The sequence below is a fragment of the Siphateles boraxobius genome, unplaced genomic scaffold, assembly GCF_051911475.1.
Source record: "Siphateles boraxobius isolate OS27281-9 unplaced genomic scaffold, OSU_SipBor_1 24, whole genome shotgun sequence".
Classification (NCBI taxonomy): domain Eukaryota; kingdom Metazoa; phylum Chordata; class Actinopteri; order Cypriniformes; family Leuciscidae; genus Siphateles; species Siphateles boraxobius.
The window spans coordinates 11,058,456-11,081,411 of NW_027508855.1; the positions used below are offsets into that span (position 1 = coordinate 11,058,456).

Below are 22,956 nucleotides of genomic sequence, written 5' to 3' on the forward strand. Positions count from 1 at the left end.
GAATTAAAACTGTGATTAAACTGGTGAAATGACCATATTCTTATAAATTCTAACTCAAATTCTCAATGCTAACCAAAATAAATGAATAAAAATGAATGTCATACATCAACTTCCCCATTTTCAAAGGCAGCACCTAGGAAATCCTCATGCAATACTCTGACCTTCTACTCTTTGGAGGGAATGACTGGCAATTTTACAAACACAGTCTTGAGCCTAGAAGTCCAGTGGCTGTCATATATGTGTGTAAGTTTTCAAAGGGGCTATTGTGTGCCATCTTGTTTTCCACCTTTCCTAAATTCCTGTGTGAAGGGATTATACAACAAATGGGTGTTCATACGTGAGTGATATCTGAGTGAATATAAGAGAAATATACAAGGTCCTGCCTTTTAATAAGCTTTGGTGTGGTGTCTCAGGATACACCTCACATGCCTGCATTTGGGCTGACATGCTCTGCTCACTATTTCTCCACACCACTTCAGATAATCAGTGCCCTGCTGCTATTTTTAAAACCTATGACTGTAAATGTGTCATTACAGTTGGAACATAGGAATAAGCATCATAACAGAATCACAAAATTATGTTAAAAAAAGTTTTATGAAAGAAAAAATGGGTTATGGTGTCAAATGCTAATACTTCTAAACAAATGTTGGTTTTAAAACAGACAAACAAATAATTGGACAAATCAGAATGGTGTGAAAATAAAGATACTGAAACCACATGTGGTTTTGAAAGTAGGGCAGTGCATTGATCAAGGGGTTCTGTAGAATCCCACTGAAGACAAAGGGAAATTCTGTACTGTGTGTTTATAGATAAATAGACACTTTTTAAATAACTATAAATCAAGACAAGGTAACTGAATGCACAAACAGAAACTCCAACTCAGTCTGGTAAACCATGAGGGAATTGGGTTAAAAAAAACATTGTGATTTGCAACATTTTGATTAACCGCTGACAGGTCATTCAATAGAAGGAAGTGCTAATGACAAACAAGTGAATACAATGTAGTCTGCACACACTGTGGGAAAGCTAAAAGATTAGCAACAGCATGTGTAACAAAACATTGAAACACAAAAATAGTGAGTATTAACATAAACAAAAGAATCCATATATTATAACATTTTCAATTGAACTGTAATCTGTATTATTAGTCTCCAACGGATCAGTTTGCATTGTTGATTGCAAAACTTAGCTTATGTAGTTTACCACATGCATTTCTAAACCGTATGAAACATGCAGTGACTTGCAGCAGGATTCCTCAAACGCAGTGATTATAGTGAGTAACTCCTGTCTGGAGGTGACAGCAGATTAGTGGTGGGTGGGGAAGATTCTTTCAAACTTCTTTCAAGAGTTTGAAAAGTAGCGACTCGAGTAGTCTAAACTAAAGTATAGCACCTACAGTATCTTTAAAATAGTAGTTGGTTACACTAAAGTACAAACTACCAACAAAAGTATAAAACTTTAAAGCTATTTAAAGGGGCAATATATAAAATATTTCATATAATGGAAATATTTTAATCAGCAACTTTTTAATCAATGAATCTCTTGAGTGACAGCGTCAAACTTGAACAGATATGTTTATACCAACTACAGCTAAATAAAACTAGAAAACATAATTGATAATTTAGTTATAAACACAAGGTAAATATTTGGTTACACTTTATTTCGATGGTCACTTTAGACATTCTACTAACTATAAGTAACTTTTCAACTACATGTCATCTAACTGTCATTAGAGTATTAGTAGGCTGTAGTAGACTGTCAGTAGACGGTTAGGTTATGGTTAGGGTTATGGTTAGGAGAACAAGTTGACTTGTAGTTGCTAAGTTACTTATAGTCAGTATAATGTCTGTTGGGGGACCAACAAAATAAAGTGTTAGCAGATATTAAGCAGACAGTCTACTAATGCTCTAATGACAGTTAGTTGATGTGTAGCTGCAAAGTTACTTATAGTTAGTTGAATGTCTAAAGTGGACTATTGAAATAAAGTGTTACCAAATATTTTGCTATAAACAAAAAGACTGTACAGGTACTTTTTTGTTACGACTTTAATCCATAGTTTTATTATTATACTCTTAAAATAAAAAATAATAAAAATTATTACCATTTACATCGATTTAACATCAAAATGAACCGATTCCCCTGATTGAATCAGACATTAACTTTTTAAGGTTCATGCTACATATAAGAAAGTGAAAGAAACGAGGCATAACACTTTAGAATAATGGTCCGTCATTAATAAGTAACTATACAGGAAGTAATGCAGGACTAATGATAATGTTTTTCACTTTAAAATAACGGTCCAGATCACTAGTAGTTCCTGCAGAGTGAGTAACACTTGAGTAATTAGTGATTGCTCACATCTCAGACAAGAGTTAATGTTGTAATTAGTAAATAATTAGTAATTCTTTATAATTTGCCATAGTTACCTTTTAGTTCTTAATGATTCCAATCTCATTCAGTAATTATTGATTACCTAATAAGGAACTTTCTAAGTCCTAAATTCATAATACTAACTGATTAGTTAAGCTTGTTTCCATATTAGTTAATAGAAGTGTTGATCTATGACTACATACTCCTGCATTACTTCCTGCATAGTTACTTATTAATAACGGACCATTATTCTATAGTGTTACCGAACGTGCTTCTAGAATGTTTGATTCATTTTGTTTGGCTGTAAAGTTTGCAATACAATATTGTTATTATAGTATCTAATATTTTATTATACTATAGTTTAATATGTTTATATATGTATTATATACAGTTTAATATGGAGCATGTAGTTTGTTACTGGAAAAAAATACAGCATTTTGAAAACGGCTGACCTACTGTCACAGTACTGAATAATGTAGTTTGTAGCTAGTTAGTTACTCCCCAAAGTTTGGAAGGCACATACAGTAAACAACAGCCTGCTGAAAGTTTAATCTAAATAAAAAAGTAACTTATTTACAAATATTTAGGCTTACCAGATGTTTTTCCAAAATTTTAGTTATGCAAAAAGGTACAGAACTTTTTTTTAAGGTTCAGGGTTTAAAAAATAAATAAATCTGTGTTTACCTAAGCGTATCTCTGACACAAACCATGCAAAACTAATCCACAGAGCTTCAGGAAGTCCGATAGGACCACTTCTCCATAACTATGAGTCAGGTCAACAGAGGTAAAGTTGAGAAAGACACAGTGAGAGACGACTTTCCCTTTAGTTTATATTAAATGGCTAGTAAAGGAATGTTGCTTTCCAAGCAGAACAACTCAATAAACACAAGCATCCATCCTGCACTAATGCACTGAGACGGTAAAGGAAACTCCCAAGAACCTCTAGTTATACATTGAAGGCAGCAGCATAATCTCTTCGAAATCCGTCCCGAAGCAGACCCTCTACTACTAAATGTCTCTGTAGTGAGCTGCAGGCAACAAAATGTGAAGCGTGCCACTGTTGCAGTGGGATTTCATCATTTCCTCAGCTTCACTCAGGAAACATGCTGACTGAGACAGTCAGAGGCGGGCATCATGGGAAGAGCCATACGATGGGCAGCCGAGAGCTAAGGAGCAATGCTCAAGCATATGACTGGGGCTATAGATGTCATGTTAACTTGGTGTGAATTGTATTTGTAAAATGCTTTTGTCATTTATGGTCCTTGGATGCAGATTTGACTAATGATGTCAGCTAATCTAGAAATAAAACAATTCAGTCAGCTGCTCCTAATTTGTCAACTTTCATGAATTGAAATGTCTGCTTACTGGAAGTCTCCCTGATATTCTGCTGTGTATTAAGCTCAGGTCACTTCTTCAATGCAAATTTAAGGGATTTTCCTATCTGCCATACTTTTTATCATATACCAGTAAAATACACAAGTCGGATGGCTAAGAAAACCAATAACACACATCTTCTTAAGTTGCACATGCTAAAATGTAATGCTTGGAGTCATGTTAGTTCTAATCCCTAACTGAAACTATGAGCAATTCTAGTTGTGATAGTGATGTTAACCAAGCATAGCCATTCCACTGAAAGGGTGAGATTTCTGTCCCCAGGACATTTTTAAGTATAAAATTGCATGAAAATTAACTCTAAAATACATTTTATTATTAAGCAAAATGTCCTGCACATTAAGCTTACTACCAATTTAAAATGTATAATTAAAAACATTGATAAAAACTACATAAAACAAAAAAATAGCATTTTCTGCATCTCTATCTCTAAACTTTACCATGAAATATGATGGTTAAAATCCTTCAGAAATCGTAATTTTTTTGAATTGTTGTGTGACTTTATATCCAATCTATGCTTTAAAAAAAAAATTTTTCATGAAAAAAATATATTTGATCTAATATTTTAGATAAAATACACATTTTAGTCGTGTCCCGGGGTTTTAACTCAGTCCTGTAACCCTAACACTGAAAAACTTGGAATATTCCACAAGACACATTTTCAACAAGAAGTTGCATCATCTGGATCTTCTGAAGGCAATGGGAAGACCATAAGTAAGTCCTCTCATTTTAATTTCTGTATATTTGATGAAATTGTAACTATGACTGAGAAGGTCAATCTCAACATTCTGTCCTGTTACCTAAATTATTTCTTAGATTTTATTTGTTTATTTAAAAAAAATGAACTTTTGGTAAATCATTAGAAATTTCTCAGTGTCCTCATGCTATTATCATGTATACTATGTGGCCATATGCCATGTATTTGATAACTTTTTGCTTAAAAACTCAATCCTGTTACTTTCAGTCATGTTAATATGAAAAATAACAGGAGTGAGTTAAAGTAACAGGAGTGAGTAGAGTCCTCTCTTTTGTTGATTTAATACTGTAAATATTACTTGATATAATACTATTCACCTGAATTATGAGTTTTAAGGTTGCAATTACTTATATAGACATTAGCGTTAGTTTTACAATGTGAACACTATACTTCCAGGAAGCCAGTCCACCGCAATGGAAGGAGCGAAACACACCCACAACCCTCTCTTTTCCCCTTTTTTTGTCTTAACTTCCCTCTTTATCCCTCCCTCTCTCTTCTTCTTTCCCTCCTTCTTTCTCTTTCCACCTCTTTCTCTGTGAACTACTACTAGCACATAGTACATCACTTCAACACAGAAATCTTATGCACACACAGTCATGTGCACTCTCTCTCATACACACACATGCACACACATATGGACCCTCATTCCTGTTACTTTTTTTCCCTAAAAGAAATAGTGAAACCACTATTTTTATCAGTTTTGTTTGGTCCATCATTTATACAATTGTTTAATAAATTAAATTATAAAACAAATATAAACTTGAGGGTTCAGTCTTCTTTAAAATGAAAAAAAAAATGGCTTTGTGTTTTTTATTAAAATACACCTTGCCTTAATATATAGTGATTTCCCACCGACAAATATCAATTATTTGAACATATAACCAACAATTTCTTTAAAATCAACACTTTCTTGTGAGGAAAACAAAGGAATTAATTGACATGCTTTAAACATGCTTTTTAAATGGCACATGAGTTTCGGTAACAGGACTGAGAAAACATGCGTCAATCTTCTGAAACCTTGTAAAATATTTAATAAAGTTTCCTTAGATTGACCAATACACATTTTGAATAGTTAAATATGTGTAGTATTAGATTCAGTGTTGAAAAAAGATAAAAAATAAAGTTTAATTTTGAAGAGTTACAAGCAGCAAATGTCACCCATTCGGTGGAATAAGAAAACGTCATAATACTGTAGTTGTGGCATGCTACAAGAACGCTGCCCTTCTTCTGTTGTTATTGTTAGTAGTAGTTTATTTGCTTGCAACTTCACTGTTATTATAATACAACAGAATTTGAGGAACTCAGTAACTTCTTGTTTTATTTGTTTTTACTGAAATCCCCTCATGGGATTAGAACGTTGAACTAAACTTCATTTTCTACTTAATTGTGTAACTGTACATTTATCTATTCTAAAACGGAAAATAGACAGAAAATACATTTTTGACACTTCAACTAGCCTTAATTGAAATTATTTTTGCATCAATTTACATAATTTCATCTTTAAAAAAAATACAAATAAAACAATGTCTAGTAGAGGCAATAAAGCGATAAATCACAACTAAATGGAAAATCTATAAGACATGAGCAGATGAATAATTCAAAGCAAGCCTTACAATAGCGCTCAGGTATAGCAAATGAAGGAGAGGCCTCTCATTTTACCAGATACAGACATGCCATATCGAATGACCTTTTAATTATTTATCCATTAACAATAAGAGTTTGTCACACAGACAATCATATCTGATCAGACAGAGCCTGCTGTGTGTTGACACTGCATTATTTATCTGCTGTATTTAACAATGAGCTGTATGGGCCGGCAGAGGAACTCAGGGTCATGCGACAGTCACAGATATACACAAAGCCATTATAAACATTAAACGGCACAGAAAGGCCAACACAAACTCCTAAACCTGAAGAGAACCAGACTTCAGACTGTCCTAAACCAAATTTGAGAATCTACTGCAGTACAAGAAAAACATGCAAGTTTTATTGCTAGTTTTTTTTAGAAGTCTGTAATCAACAGCACTTCTGTAATAATTATTCAGCAAAAATAATGCAAATGTTAATCCTATACTCTCAAAAAAAGGTTCCAGTTAGAACCACAAGGGTTTTACAACCTGACTATGTAGTGTTGTGCTCTACGCCAAAACACAAACTATGGGATAATTTTATCGACAGCCACAAAGTCTGAGTAATAGCACAAGCCATATGATTCGAGATATCATTCAAAACTTTAGCACAAGTGAGGGTTGAGTTACATGCCAAAGTTTAATGCTTAAGGTAAAGAATAAAACCTACCACTACTGTAAATAAGGTATATGAGCAAATTGTTGTGCAACACCAGTCCACCTAATCATAGAGGAAGGCAGATGCAGTCAGAGACTAAACCGGATGAGCTATCTTCAATCTTCATCAGGTCATTAGATTACACTTTTGAAGGGTATTGTTAAGTATATACAGCAATACATGACGTATGGTTTGCAACATGGTTTAATAAACTAATGTGCTGATATATTATTATTTATTTATATTATAGAGTTAAGGTTGCAAACGGTCAACCATTATATTATGTACAGTATAAACTGAGTAAATCCCCAGTTTATCCCCTGAGCCCCCAGACTGAACAGACAGAATTGTTGGAAAAGTCAGATACAGGTATATTACGACACAAATGAAGATGTCTTCAATGAGTTAGACAATTTCAAAGATTTAATCTTGTGTTATCAACATTGCTGCCATTTCTATATAAAAAAAACAAACATAAAAAACAATTATCAAAATGAAAGTATTCATTATGAAGATGTCACTTAACTTTAAAAAAAAAAAAAAAAAACACAAGAACATCAGTCAATTCTCACCTGGTGTAACTTCAAGAGAGTTCCACTCTGTATCTGTTTCTTTGACAGCTGGCTGGGTAGAAAAGATATACAGTCCACAGAATGCTTTTTTAGTCTAATTTTTGACACGTATTTGTTCACAAGGCAACCATGACCAAAAATTCGCCCTCAGGTTGTGTATCAACGTGAACCTCTCTGTCTTCCCACCCCTCTTTTCGAAACTACTGAGAGGCGTAGAATGAAAAACTCTTTCAATCTCACAGCCTCTATCTTACTTCCTGTGTTTTCTCCAGGACTGTCTGCAGGGTCCCGCTCTGCTGACCTTGACCTCGTGCAGCACCCCTAACTTTTACCCTCAGCATTCTTACCGTTAGCGTCCTACGGTGACATCGCAGTGTGTGTAGTAGGTCTAACAAGGCACTCCTTTCTCCAGCCAGAGATCACCGAAGTCAGCTAGAGTCTCCTCCTCTTTGTCTAGCCCTTTTTTTCTTTCACTTTTTAGCCTTCCATCTGGTCTCACTTTGCGTTGACGGGAAACAGGGAGTGCAGGCATCCAGCCTAGATTCACACACACACACACGGAAGAGGGGTGGAAACTTGCAATGTCCTTTTTCTGTGTTACTCTAGTGACATTTTATCTGAGGTTTCATTTACTCACTTGTCTTCCGGTATAAAAAAAACTGTCAAACTTTTATTCAGATCTCTATACATCTCTTGGTCCCTTTCTGTCTCGCACTCACCCAGTTACTTACTAGAAAAGTATCGATTTCCTGCACACTAAAAAAGGAAGCGACGCGTTGTTCCCCCCCATTCCTCTAACCACTGACAAAGAACAGCAGTACTGAGCATGTTCCCTATGACCACAAGGCCACACACATAGAGAATACACAAAATATACACATTTACTTAACTATCTAAACAAGGACTTCTGTTGTTTTTATATAAAGCTAATTATAATCACTACAGACAATCACTCATATCCTAAAACATTTTGCCTCTTTAAAATATGTAAAAATAGAAATATAATTTTCTTCTTAATACTAATAATTAAAAATAAAATGGAATCAAACAAAAACACATAATATGTATAGATCTTTCCCAAATAGTATTAATATTATTATTATTAGCTTAATGTATTTAGGTTTTCCAATTACGGATTATGGAGGTTTTTATCATATTCAGCTCACTTCTGGGAACAAAGTTTTCCTCAAACTATAGCCAAGCCAAGCACATTTTCAGAGATAAAGCCATTATAGGCTGATGAAGCATTTCCATCTTATAAGAAAATAATCATTATACTAGTCCTGATACAGCACTTGTCAGGTAATAAAAATGCATGCAACATATTTTATAGAAAAATTATTATAGGAAATGATTATAGGTTACCTTTATGGATAGATTAAAAAGACATAAATCCATGAAAAGAAAACAGGTTAATCATACAAATCCAAATGATAAACACTCATGAGCATACAAGCACGTTGTCACACACACACACGTTGGGTATCCATGTTTAATGGGAAATTTCCATAGACATTATGATTTTTATAATGTGCAAATTTTACATTCGTTACCCTAACCATCACAGAAAGCTTTCACACGCGCACACAGAGAGAGAGAGAGAGAGAGAGAGAGAGAGAGAGAGAGAGAGAGAGAGAGAGAGAGAGAGAGAGAGAGAGAGAGAGAGAGAGAGAGAGAGAGAGACTTTTCCATGTTTCCAATTTCCAGCATATTTCCAGTAAGCATTTATAAGAGTATCCATGTTTGTCCATATATACTTGCTATTTTCAATTCTTCATCTGCTGGAAAACAACGAAGAACAACAACGTTCAGCCACAAAGATTGATTTAATTTAAATGTGAAAAATAACATGCCTCAAAATGTATTTCATTTACCACCTATTAAATATATCCCACTAAATGCAAATACATGATCTGCATTATACAGAAACCAGTTTTACCTCAGTTGCAATTGATTTTTAAAACAGGTCACCTCATTAAAAGCATGGGTCAAGGGAATTATATGGCCTGGTTGTTCTGAACAAAAAGCTGGGCAAGGCTGGACTTGCCATACATGAATCAGATTCCTTTAGAGGAACTTCTAAAGAGAGAAGAAACACTAAATAACTGACAGGAAATGATTTAAGAGGAAGAGCCAGTCATATTGAGAGGTAGAAAGTTTAAGTGTAGGCCTTCCAACCACAAACCTATGCATCCAAACACAAATATCAATGCTTATTAGCAGCACAATGATGTTTTCAGAATGAAAGATGTAACAGACCAGAAGATCCATTCATAGAAAAACACACATAGACATTAATTCATAAACAATTTATAAACGAATTCATAATATCAATTCAATCTCCTCCATAATTTAAAATGCATAAATAGCTTTCCACATATTGACAAAACATAAAACATAAAACATATGACCAAAAGCTGGAATTTACAATAAATACATGCACATGTGGTAATCGTCTTTAGAGATAGTTTACACACCTGTTTGGTTGTGCAAATATTACAAACAAAACTCTATTACACCTCAAAAAAGAGCATACAAACTACTTGGCACAAGTTAAACAAAGTTTCATACAGTACATCCCTTCTCATAAGCTGGCACTGGTTGGCCTATATTTGTCTTTTTTATTTGTGTATTTATGTGTTTTGAGACATCTGTGGAAAAAAACTACGGGAAATAATCATGATCTTTGGAGTATTTGGAGAGGTCGGACCACAACTGAATCATCTTTTAAGTAAGACAAAGATGGTGAACATATTAAAGGTATTACAGATACGATTTTAGGATCACATTAGTGAACAGACCAATGAAGAAAAATGACTATCTAAATGTGCATATGTCAATCAAAGGATAGACATCCAATGTAAATAAATCTTGTTAGACAACTCCCGCCACTATAAGACTCCAATTCAGAAGGCCACAATGAACTGTGTGGAATGAGCCCATAGACTCACGGTTTGGCAAAACTCTCATATGATCTTCTTATATTTGATCTTCTTACACATGCACATTTTTCGTAATGTCACTGATATCTATCTTTACAACGTGCTTGAAACAATCGCAAAGCAATCATTAAAGTCGGCATGAAAGTCTTTTCTTCCATATTATGACGTATATCTGAGTGAAACTGCTTCTCGAACAAGAACAAATGTAGGGCGGGACTTGATTTTGTCTATGAGGAATTGATTGGATCGTTGTCATTTACTATTGCAGAAATCTCATGTGAGATGACCGGCTGTCCCGCCCTCGCGCCGAAAAAACACTTCATTAATAGAGATGAAATTTCCATGATATTTCCAGTCGTTTGATTAACTAGTACAACAAAATTGTAGATATTTCCAGCCGACAAAATATTTTAGTGATGACTACCTTTTTTGACTTGACACTTTGAAAATTCCATGATATTACCAGATTTTCCATGGGACATTTTCCGTGGGAACGCTGTTCTCAGTGCGAGCACTCATCTTATGAGTAGTTGCTCCTCATGAAGAATGATGCAAAGCCAGTCAAACGATTACATGACTCTTAAGGCTTTGAATAAACATGCAAGGTTTTATAAACACTGTAAGTCCTTGTGCATTCGGTTTGTGAAGGCTTGTTTGTCTGTCAGATACAGTTAGTCTTTCATGTGCCTCAAATGATCAAAGTCTCTGTTTTCAGTCCACTTTCATCATTATGTTCGATTGAAGAGGTCAACCTTCTGCTTCATCTTCACCTCCCCTCTTCAACAGGTCTGGTCTCAGCTTTTAGTTTGACGAACTCTTTGGCAACCTCATCAGTCGAGCGTTGAGAGAGTATTCGTAGTGCGGTGGTCCCGGTTTCATCTATGTTGATTCGCGGGCCTAAAGGGCACCAGCACACGCAGCTTTTCCGGTCTGCTATGTCACGCAGCTGCAGTACTGCGATCCCCACCACCCGGTCCGCACGACCAAAACAGTAATCCTTCACCGATATTTGAATCTCATAGCAGTCCAGGCTCATGCCTTTACCCAACACACTGAGATTGAGATAAAAGGAGGGGAAAAACACACATATGAGTAGAACATTCTCAGTAATATGGCTTTTAAAAAAGGTTTAACTGCCACCAATTACTAGTGTTGTTCTTATGGAAAACGCTGGTGTTTCAAACCACTAGGGCTAGTGTGCGGGTAGTCGACTACTTCAACCACTAGTCGGCGCTGTCGGAAGACAGAGTACTTGAGAGCGCAGTAACCATACCACACGATTGTTTTTCTGAACGCAAACCAGCGAGCCATGACCGCGACCAAAGAGCATGCGGCAGGAGGATGATGACAGGGAATAGACTACATGAACTGAGTCTTATTCTATTATAAACTATTTAGGCTTTTGGCTTGCCTAGTAGGGGACATTTCATTTAATATTCAACAATATTATTGATCTGCCTGCATTGGCACCATTATATGAGAACTGAACTGAGCTGAACGATGACATCAAGGTTTTCTCCAGAGCGGCTATAAAATATGTATAAATGAACTAAATGAATAACTTTTATACAACAAAAATTAAACATAACTGAACTTACTTAAGCTGCATTGTGACGCTATTTTCTTCTGGAAACAAACGTTGTTGCATTATTTTCCTGTTATCTCTGTTTTGAAAAAATCTGTATTGTAAAAAGCGCTATATAAATAAAGGTTTCCTTTCTAAAAAATATTAATTTTAACGTTACATTTTTATGATTAATTAATCATTAGCTTTTCATCAACTCACAATCCCCCTGCAGTTATTTCATTAACCCCAGTTTAGAAAACCCTGGCATTAAGTAATGCTTAATGCATTTCATGTTGTTGATAACAAAGAATGGAAAATATTTTCTCTTTCTTTGTTTTTTTTAAAATACCAATATGGTATACGATAATTGCATTCAAATCTAATTGATAAACGAGTAAGGTCAAAAGTAAACAAAAAGTAGTCCGAATACATTACCTAAAACGAGTAATCTAGATTACCTTACTAACTACAATTTTTGGCATGTAATTTGTAATCAGTAAAAGACTATAATTGGCAAGTAATCTACCCAGCACTGCATAATATCTCTAAGCTAACTGATAAAATGAATTGTATTAATACATGTATGCACATATTGTTCGACGTCAAAGACGCAGACGTTAAGGTTATAACGTTGCGTGTCAATTTACATCGCGTTAATTTGCCTATGTTAAATACAAAATGAAACCTGTTTGTACAATACATGTAAGAGACATAATTGTAACAAACATTGGGCTGCCAATTAATAAACACTTGTTGATATGAACTCTTTTAAAAAATAACATGTTATGCAACAAGTCACTAGTACTCAAGTAGGCTAACTCGGGTATTGTTTTGACAAGTAAACCAACTTGGTTTATCAGTAGGCGTGCAGTCCCTACAAACAACACATTTAAATAGTGTAACATTTACAGAAGAGAGTTGTTTTAACTCACAATTGAAATGCCTCATTGTACTTTGCAGTCCAGCAGTTGTTTTTTGATTTGGTTGTGAATTTCCGTTTCTTCTCTGTGAGCTGCGGGCCGACCAGGTTAACCTCCACAAATGGACGAAACATCCCTGAGGTCTGCCATTTCATGTCATTTACTGCAATCACTGAAAGAGAAAGAGAAAGAACCAGTTTGTAAAAAGATGTCAGGGGTGTTTACAGTGTTAAATCATCATCTCACCAGGCACTTAAATGCACAGATAAGAAAATGTATCTCTTCTTTCCTGTAGTGCTCTCACCTCTGACGCAGAGTTTCTGCTCAGTGTTTCCAGCTGGAGGCGACAAATCCAACTGAATTACTGACTCCCCTATCGGCCGCTCAACCCCGGAGCCTGTCAATCAAACCACTTCATTTCACAAATACTGTCCATATCAGATATATGCATAAAAAAAAAAAAATTCTATTTTCACTTTTTATGATTGTGATTAAAAGTTAAGGAATTATATGGAATGGATTTAAAAAAAAAAAAAGTAAAATGTGCTATTAAAAATTATACTGTAAAACCAAGCTGAAAGTATTTGACTCTAGTGATAGCTAGACAGTGAAGCATTATCAAATTAGCCAAAATCTTTATTAACCAAATATGTAATTAGCAGGGGATTTGTTGCAAAAGAAATGCATTTTCTCCAAAAATTCTGAAAAATATAAAGTATATAATATAAATATTGCATCAAGGTTTGAAAAAAATAATAATAATCAAGCAACACAACCGTTTTGAACAGCAGCAATATTGAAATCACAGGAATAACTAACATTTATACAACACATGAAATATATTAATAAAAATAAGCTAAAATAGAAATATTTTGTGAGCGAGAAATTGACATTTTGAGCCCACCTCGGTCAGGTCGAACATTCTCTTTGGGGGTGATCCTGATGCCCATTCCATTTTGAACTGCGCGAAGAAATGTTTCATTTAAAAAAAATATAAGAGTCAAAACATGTATACAGACTGTGTGGGCATGTGCAAAGGCTGATAAAAGTCAGCCACTGAACATGTGTGCATGTATCTCACCCTGAGCATGTTGTGTTGTCACAAACGTCTTGATAAGAGCATCTGTGGTCTGTGTATATAGGGAGAGAGCGTAACGCAGCGATGACAGCTCAGGGCTCTTCTCCAGATACACTTTTTTTAAACCATTCCCACCAGCATGGAAAAACAGCTAGCCAGCAGCAAGTTTGAGAGAGAGAGAGAGAGAGAGAGAGAGGGAGAGAGAGGGAGAGAGAGAGGGAGAGAGAGAGAGAGAGAGAGAGAGAGAGAGAGAGAGAGAGAGAGAGAGAGAGAGAGAGAAGAAAGAGAGAGAGAAAGAGAGAAAGAGAGAAATTAGCATGAATTTCCTACTGAAAAAGGTGCTACAGACAGAGAGTAACTTGTTTTGTCTGACTAAGATACTACGTGTGAAATGACATGCCTGTGGTGAGCAGCTTTCTCAGATTGTTTCTCGAATTCTCTCTCCTACCCACACACACTTTTATTACACACCAATTGGAAGAACTCAAACCCCGGTGGAGTGTGCAACATGTTGACTTGCTGTGACAGTTCTGTTTTTAAGCAGACAGCTAACACTTTAATGTGTTGTAACTCAGCTGGCATGCCGTATCCACCAACACACCTTAATTGTGTCCAGTGCTGCCTCCATGATCAAACATTGCCTTGGAGACAAGCTCTTTGGCTCCGCCCCTCCCTATAATGAGAGAGAAACATTAGCCACACACACTTTCTTAGGCTATAGATTATATGTTTTACCCATGTACTTATGGTTAATACCTTTAGTTTGGACAGTTCCTTAGCAGCAGTAAGAAGTTGAGCTCCCTGTAGTAAAAACAAAAACAAAACCCAGAATATCTCAAACATCTGACTGCCAGTATTGGCTGAAAAAATATTGTGTGTTAACTTTAGGGACAGCATTATGGTCATTGATGTCTGTTGCATTTCAGTTAATTGATAAAAACTGGACAAATGGCTGTCTGAAATCAGACCACGTTACCATTTAAAATGGTCATCATGAAATTAAAAATTGAGGCTTTGCATTTTACAAATGCAAAATGCTTAAAATAAAATAAAAGCTATGCAACTGAGGAAAAGCTATGCAATTTATGTGTTGATCATAACTGTCACTTTCGATTGCAACTGTACTCGTTGCAATCCCTAGATAGTATACCGACACTGACAATGGAAATCATAATAATAAAAAATGACTGCTTTGTGCCAGTAAAGTAACATATATAGTGTTGTGAGAGCAGGAACAATTCTCAGAGTATCACTGTATGTTTTATGGGCAAGCAAAATGAGTTTAGTTTTTGGTGTCTAACACTAAGCATCATGTGTACATGTCCTGTAAAATAACTCACTATACTGTCGCTGCTCTGAGGTAACACAATCGTTTTCTCCATGCAGATCAGAACATTTCTCCAGAGGTCCTTTAGCACACGCTTTAACACAGTCTTCTCACATGTGTCTGCAAAGATGCTGAGACTGCAACACACATCCCACACAGACATGCATGTATATGTTACATTTGGGGAATTTCCCTGGGAATTTGTGAGATACAGTACAAAGACATTCAACTCATGACAGGTTATTATTCCACTTTCCTCTGCTCTTGTTCAGAAAACCAAGTGTGCAAATAAATAGGCACACATGAAGACCCTTTAGTGTGGAACAATTGAAAAGTGATCTGAAACGGAATCTAAATGTAACTGAATGGAGTTGAGCTGAACTGACTTTGTGTCGAGGAACTCCATAAGCGGCCGCAGTGCGTTGTCTGCATCAGCCTCCACAGTGTTACGAGTGTTCTGATTCAGAGGCCCTTTAATCTGGTACAGGATCTCCGCCATCTGACGCATACATACGTTTATACGAGCCTGGAAACTAGAGAAAGAGAGAGAGAGAGAGAGAGAGAGAGCGAGAGAGAGAGAGAGCGAGAGAGAGAGAGAGAGAGAGAGAGAGAGAGAGAGAGAGAGAGAGAGAGAGAGAGAGAGAGAGAGAGAGAGAGAGAGAGAGAGAGAGAGAGAGAGAGAATAAAGACTGAGGATTAAAATTAGGCCAACAAACAAGATGACTGATCTTTCAAAATAGAGTCTGTAACACTTTTAATAAAGTCTGTTTATATTACATTCAATTATTTAGCTGTAAGAGCACTCAAAATGAATACATAATATAATAAAATCATATAAAATATAAAATAAAATAGTATAATAGCGTTTGCAAACATGCATAAATGTAATAGTATATACACTCCAGGGCACACAACTGGCCCAAACCAAAAATGGCATGATATTTAGTGGTCTTTTAATGGTCTTGACCATTTTAATCGCAAATCACTGGTCAAGAAATTAGCAATAATTGCACAAATACTGTAGATAAAGTAACTTTGCATGGAATAGCCTTCCCCAACTTGCAGACAGATTTTTACAGGAAGAAGAGTCAGTGTTGTTCCACTCAATGTCAATGGCTTCAAACAGTAAACGAGTAGTATGTCTCCCAGTTCGTTTGAGTTTAATGTTAGACCAAATATTCAATATAGGGTTCAATTCTGGACTCAGACCAGGCCAAAACATGAGCCTGATGGACTTTTTCTCAAGCCACTACTTGGTTGTCTTTGCAGTTTGGGCTGGAGCATTGACTTGTTGAAAAATATATAAATACTTTAGATAACAACTTTTCATTTGTGGGAAGCAAGCCATTATGCAATATTCTCCAGAACTCCAAAGCATTAATGGACTTTTCACAGTGAAGTAGCTCATCAATACCAGTAGCTAAAAAGGCTTCCCACACAATGACACTCTTCCTCCATGATTCACTAGGGTAGAGATGCATTTATTATTATATATTTCTCAGATGCTTTCTTTGGAAGACACGGCTCTGGAACATCGCCATGCAACTCGTGTTTCATTGTGATTCATCACTCCACACACAGCTTCCCATATTCTGCCAAATATTTCATTCTGTCTTTTTTTTTTTTTTTAGAAGATATGATTTTGGAAATGTTGTGCCTTTATTAGATAGGACAGTGCAGATGAGACAGGAAAGCAAGAGGCGGAGAGAGAGGGGGACTGGATCAGCAAAGGGTCACCGGAAGCGCAACTGCGATATGTATATAAATATATATAACACACAAGAATATTGGTGCTTTTCCTGAGACACCAATGGCTTTTTAAGTAATGCATTTGCTTAAATGTTGCTGATTTCCTGACCAATAGTTTGTGGTTAAAGCAATTAAAAGCTTAGTGTTTAACCATTTTGGTCTTGGTCCATTTTTTTTGCCCAGGAGTGTACAAAATATAAATTGCTTAAAATGCAAAGTACCCCCCACCCCCACAGCAACATAACACATAAAAACAACAAAAAAGTAACCTAATTTCTGAAGAAGCTACTATGACAAAGGTGACACTTCTAAGCAGAACACTCAGAAATACTGTAATAATGACATTCAGATGAAATTCAGGCACAGAAAATTAAGTTTACCTCTTTACAAACATGGCACTCAGGCTATCCAGAACAGAATTTAGCTTCCCTTGCAGGTCACTGAGGATATCTGCAGCCTCTGTGTCGAGCTGTTGAGAGAGTAACACGTATACACACACACACACACGGGAAGAAGTGTCAGTTTAATAGAAAATACTGCACTTAAACTAGGCAGAGGCGAGGAGAGGATGTAGGGAAAAATCCCCATGTCTGTTTGTCATGGTTCTGCAACCGCATCAGCATCATGTAGGTGTAACAAATTGTATACGTTCTCTATTAAAACCGTTTTTCAACGGTAAGAAAAATCTTCAGCAATATATCTGTCTGATCCAACAACAGCTTAATTAAAGCAGGACTAAAGCATACCAAGACAAAGAGTGCAGGAGTTACTTTTTCATTCCCATAATGAAAAACAGTAACTATTGTTTATTCAGTTTAATGGTGCAGAAGAAAGACAATTAAAACATATCACACAATATCGACAGTGGTTCTGGCAATCAGGGTGGTAAAAATGAGAAAACTTTCACTAGGTCTTGTTTGTTCTTTGTCTTCTAGTCTATGGCTATTAAAAGCCCGAAAGCATCGATAAATGTTTTAAAATATGGCAAATTAGCATCTTTATCTACACAAGAAAGTGGCGCCAAAACGTATTTGGACACTTTAATCATAATATATGATTAAATTAAGTATCAAACAAAGTGGTATTATAATAAAGAAAGACAGCAAAAGTAAAATTTTCAAGCAAAACATTTCACAAAAATATCTTAGTGTTAAAAGTATAAAATAACAGATATACTTTTATTTGGACACCTTCTGGTCGTAAAACTTGTTACATGGAAATTGTTAAATTTTTAATTGTGGCTTAAGTGAACAAATACACCTGGACTTGCACTAGTGCCAATGAATGCACAGAATTGATTATAAATGCATGCGTGTCTGTTTGCACAATGCTATCACAGTGATAGGGAAAGTCTCTGGAGGAGGGAAGAGATAGCCAGGCTTCTAGCAAAACAACATGACACTGTCTCATTCACACATGCATACACACACACACACAGACAATGATTATCGCACCTTTTTTGTGTCGACTGTTGCCTCTTTCTACCGAGAGACAAAATAACATAGGAGAACAAAAGAAAAGGCAAAGAGAGAAAAATGATACAGCTGAGCAAATCCTCAATGGAACAGATGCTTCTGAATGTTAGAATTGAGATACATGCAGGAATGTTTAAGTTTAAACTGAAAGAGAAACATCACACACCTCGTTTCCCTCATATTTGGGCTGACGAATAAAATAAAGAAATCGGAAAAAAAAACAATAAAAGTCAAACTCAAACTCCAACAGCATCAGAGTATCTGATAGTTCTGATATCTAATCTATTCACTGTTTAAGGCTACATTCACACACAGAGTGTTTGGGAATGACAACTGGATTTACTCATCACAGTGGTCACAAAGTTTAATTAACGGGAGTCCAAAAGCGACTGGATCTAAACCTCCATATAACAGCTCATATCACCATCTCTGAGAGTTAGCGAAATCACACGTGAAAGAATTATCATGTGAGATTCAGTGGCTAATTTACTGTGTGATGTGTAGGAAGTGACGGACAACTCATTTCTTAGTAAGGTTATGGTTTGTGAATGCAGCTGTGAGTCTAGAAAACATGGAGTCAGTTCATGAAGACAAATTTTTGAAAAAATAAAAAGGCTGTATATATGCATTCATCCTTACTATACTACAATTCAAAAGTTTGGGGTCAGAATGCTTTTCCAGAGATTTTTTTAAAAAGTATCTACTGCTCACCAATGCTGCCTTTATTTGATCAAAAATACAGTAAAAAAACAGTAATTTTGTGAAATATTATTACAAATTAAAATACATGTTTTCTATTTTAATATATTTTGAAATGTAATTTACTTGTGATGGCAAAGCTGAATTTTCCAGCATCATTACTCCAGTCTTCAGTGTCACATGATTCTTCAGAAATAATTCTAATATGCTGATTTGCTGCTCAAGGAACATTTCTTATTATTATCACAGCTGAAAACAGTTGTGCTGCTTAATATTTTTTGTGGGAATGTTTTTTCCAGGATTATTTGATGAATAGAAAGTCCAAAAGAACAGCATTTATTTGAAATATAAATATTTTACAATATTATAAATGTCTTTACACTTGTGATCAATTTAATGAATCCTTGCCCGCATAAAAGTCTTAATTGCTACTTCTTTCAAAAATAATTATATATTTTGTCGACTCTTCCAATCTAACTGGGTGGATTTGACTAGTTATGGGTCGGTCATGAATGTTTTGTTAATTTTGAATGATGTTTTTTTTATGACTAAAAAAGTCAACATGTTGCACATTGCACCGGGGTTTGAGTTCTTCCAATTGGGGAGTAATGAAAGTGTGTGTGTAGGAGAGAGAATTCGAGAATTTTGTTCATTTTATCATAATTGTGCATATTCAAAATCCTTTCAATCTAGAATGTATGACTCTGCTCCAAATATGTATCAGGGTGAATAAATCCTTTTTATTTCCTGTAAATAGCCTATATATCTGTCACATGAGAAATTAATAAAAAGACTCAAAAATACTCCAAAGATGCAGAAGGGGAGGTGAACCTAATAATTTTGGCATGATTTGTCTCTGGTTGCATTTTAATGATTTGCAAATTCAGAATATGATCAAAGATTGAATATGTGGACGAATTTGGCTATTGGAAATATAATTGAACTCAACTTCACATCACTCATTTTGGCCTAAAATAAGTAGCAAAGTTGACCAGAATTCAGTCAAAAATTCTGGCGACACAAGACTACCTTAAACTACCCACAAAAATACATGGATTTTCCCAATGAGTATTCTAGACTTCTGCTCAACAATTAACGCTCTAAGACAACACAAACAAGTTTAATAAGCATCTGTTACTGTGTTTACCAAAACAATGATCATTTATTCACTGACAACAGCTAAATCCTATTTTTTGCCTGAGGTACATCATTATTTAAGCTTTGAATTATGGGTAATTGTTTCACATCAGGGCACAAGAATCCTATTCCACCTAAGAACGAGACTCTGACAATGAGGTACTGAAGCCCTAGGGACAGGATTACAGCAAAACAACACACATCTCTCCTTCCCATTAGATTTTATACACACTTGATCCTCACACTAATGAGACGTGGTTCTATCATGTTTCAGAAAGTGCCACACACACACACACACACACACCAGCTTATTACCTCAGCGCCATCACCCACCTCTGTGGTAGTGTTATCATCCTTGAGACAAAAAAATTACATTCAATATCACACAGAGTCCTGTTGATTCAGAGACTATGGGGCAATGCTACCACAGACAAACAGAGAGAGAGAGAGAGAGAGAGAGAGAGAGAGAGAGAGAGAGAGAGAGAGAGAGAGAGAGAGAGAGAGAGAGAGAGAGAGAGAGAGAGAGAGAGAGAGAGAGAGAGAGAGAGAGAGAGAGAGAGAGAGAGAGAGAGAGATTGTGTGTGTGTGTGTGCGTGTGTGTATGCGCACACAAACCTCCTTCTCTTTGTCCTTCTTTTCCCCCTGATGCCAGAACATGGAAACAAACATATAATGACTCACAAAAACATTGAAATACACATACAACATAGGAACTATAAGCACATATAGGTCAACTCTAAATGAGCACATGTTATAAATTACATAATGCCTTATAATAAACATGGTAAGACACTGTATTATTTATAAATAACTGTAACCACAGTTAAGTGGTAAGGCTAAATTGTAATATATTTAGAAATGAATGTGCATAATGGAAATAAATGCAAACATTTTCTAATTAGGTTATTATAGCAAAAAATTATCATTAATATGATCCCCTAACTGAGCCAAGAAGCTAAATGTTTTAAATATCTCTGATATAATTTTTAATGACTAGGTAAAAACATATATATCATGCTCTCAATCAATTTATTTGATGAAAAACAAAACAAAAATGGTACAAAAAAATACAGAAACATTGTGAAATATTACTGTTTTCCCAAGTAATTTATTCCTAATACAGTAAAGCTGAATGTTCAGCAGCCATTACTTCAGGCTTTAGTGTCACATGACATGATCCTTCTAATCTCATTCTAATATGCTTTTTTGATGCTCAAGAAATATTTCTTATTATTATCAGTGTTGAAAAAGACTGCATTGCTTAACATTTTTGAAGAACCGATACTTTTTTTCAAGATTCTCTGATAAAGTTCAAAAGAACGGGAATTTATTTTAAATAGGTATTAAGGACATTAATAGTGTCAAAAAAAGTTATATTTTGATTAATTTAGTGAGTCCTTGTTGTCTCAACTCATTGTAACATATATAAAACTAAATAATAACACTACCAAACACATGCCACTAGGGACCTTCTGCCCCTAGGGGTGCAAACCTCAAAATAATGGAGTGGTACCATTTTTTTAATTGTTGTTCTATGTGCAACATGTAGCATCTTGCACCACAAACACTGTGTTATTAGGATGTGTCAGGTTAGGACTACTTAAACTTAAAAAGTCATCTCAAGACATTGCATTCTATTCTATGCCTTCAGCTGCACTCCATCTAGTAGTTTTTGATCGATTATTGCTGTCACTTCAGAGTACTTCTGCTTATCCCCAGGGCTGTAACCACCATAGACATTCAGGTGATAAATATATATACACAAACTTTAAGTCAAGTACAGAACAACCCAAAATACTGTAAGTGTACGCACCTTTTCTTTCTTCGCAAGAGACTGCCAAATAAGAAAATAAACAAACCAAGAAAAACTTTAAAGATCTGATAAATGTAAATACACAAAGAGATGAACTCAAACACAATATCTTCCGCATACAGAATTGAAGGGAAGGAAAGAAGGATCTAGATATATAATTCTACTGGGTAATAAGAGGAAGTTGAAGAAACTGGCTTCCTAAATATTTGATTAATCTGCACAAAGCATCCGATACGACGACACGGACTACTACACTACGATGGTCATACATCAAACTAAGGCATTTACCTTCTGCCTATCAAGCTGTACATACAGATGAAAGGAGAGATGGTGAAAACAACAGTCAATAACAGATGGATGAATGGCAGGGGTTGAGTGTGACGGAGAGAAGAAAGCTGAATTTCTGAACAGGATCAGACGAATGCTCAAGGGGCTGTTCACAAAGGATGTGTTTGTGCATTAAAAACAGCTCGAGGGAGTGGACTTGAAAAATGTGCCTAATCACAACCACCAGAATGCAAAAATGCTGTGTGACATGATGACAATGACAGCAGTCAGAAGATATTTGATGTTTCATTTTAAGAAACTAACTGACTAACAAAACGTCAAAATGCTCACTATAGTCGCATCATGTTTGGACAGGAAGTGATGGTTTTTATCGTCCCAGCTGGTTAGGACAATTGGGCACAGATTAATTTGATTTAAAAATGACATTCACCCACTGCACTGCATTTATGTAAACTCAGTTATTATCTGGTAATATATATCAAAAGTTTGGTATCAGTAAGATTTTGTTAGCGAAAAATGCTCACCAAGGCTGCATTTCTCATATATTAATCATTGGCAAAATCATTTTAAATATGCTGATATGG

General features: G+C 35.5%; 2 protein-coding genes across 7 annotated transcripts in view; both read right to left on the bottom strand.

The window, feature by feature from the left end:
* atp8b5a (ATPase phospholipid transporting 8B5a) overlaps positions 1-8,135 on the bottom strand; it is a 29,089-nt gene extending 20,954 nt beyond the window's left edge. The window contains exons 1-3 of one of the 6 annotated variants that reach the window (XM_077241429.1): positions 8,015-8,135; positions 7,725-7,914; positions 7,378-7,429 (exon numbers count right to left, since the gene is read on the bottom strand). The gene's annotated coding sequence lies outside the window, so the exon portion shown is untranslated. Of the gene's footprint in view, positions 1-7,377; positions 7,430-7,724 lie in introns of all 6 variants that reach the window. The other 5 variants (XR_013206876.1, XM_077241431.1, XM_077241428.1 and 2 more) reach the window with 5 other exon arrangements.
* A 1,536-nt stretch (positions 8,136-9,671) lies between these two features.
* The window catches only part of LOC143749307 (uncharacterized), a 115,718-nt gene continuing 102,433 nt past the window's right edge, over positions 9,672-22,956 (bottom strand). The window contains exons 33-42 of the mRNA XM_077241846.1: positions 17,341-17,429; positions 15,598-15,744; positions 15,225-15,348; positions 14,641-14,685; positions 14,486-14,557; positions 13,888-14,035; positions 13,711-13,767; positions 13,111-13,203; positions 12,819-12,978; positions 9,672-11,371 (exon numbers count right to left, since the gene is read on the bottom strand). Coding sequence (XP_077097961.1) covers positions 11,086-11,371; positions 12,819-12,978; positions 13,111-13,203; positions 13,711-13,767; positions 13,888-14,035; positions 14,486-14,557; positions 14,641-14,685; positions 15,225-15,348; positions 15,598-15,744; positions 17,341-17,429 — 1,221 coding nt within the window. The 3' untranslated portion in view covers positions 9,672-11,085. The remainder of the gene's footprint in view (positions 11,372-12,818; positions 12,979-13,110; positions 13,204-13,710; positions 13,768-13,887; positions 14,036-14,485; positions 14,558-14,640; positions 14,686-15,224; positions 15,349-15,597; positions 15,745-17,340; positions 17,430-22,956) is intronic.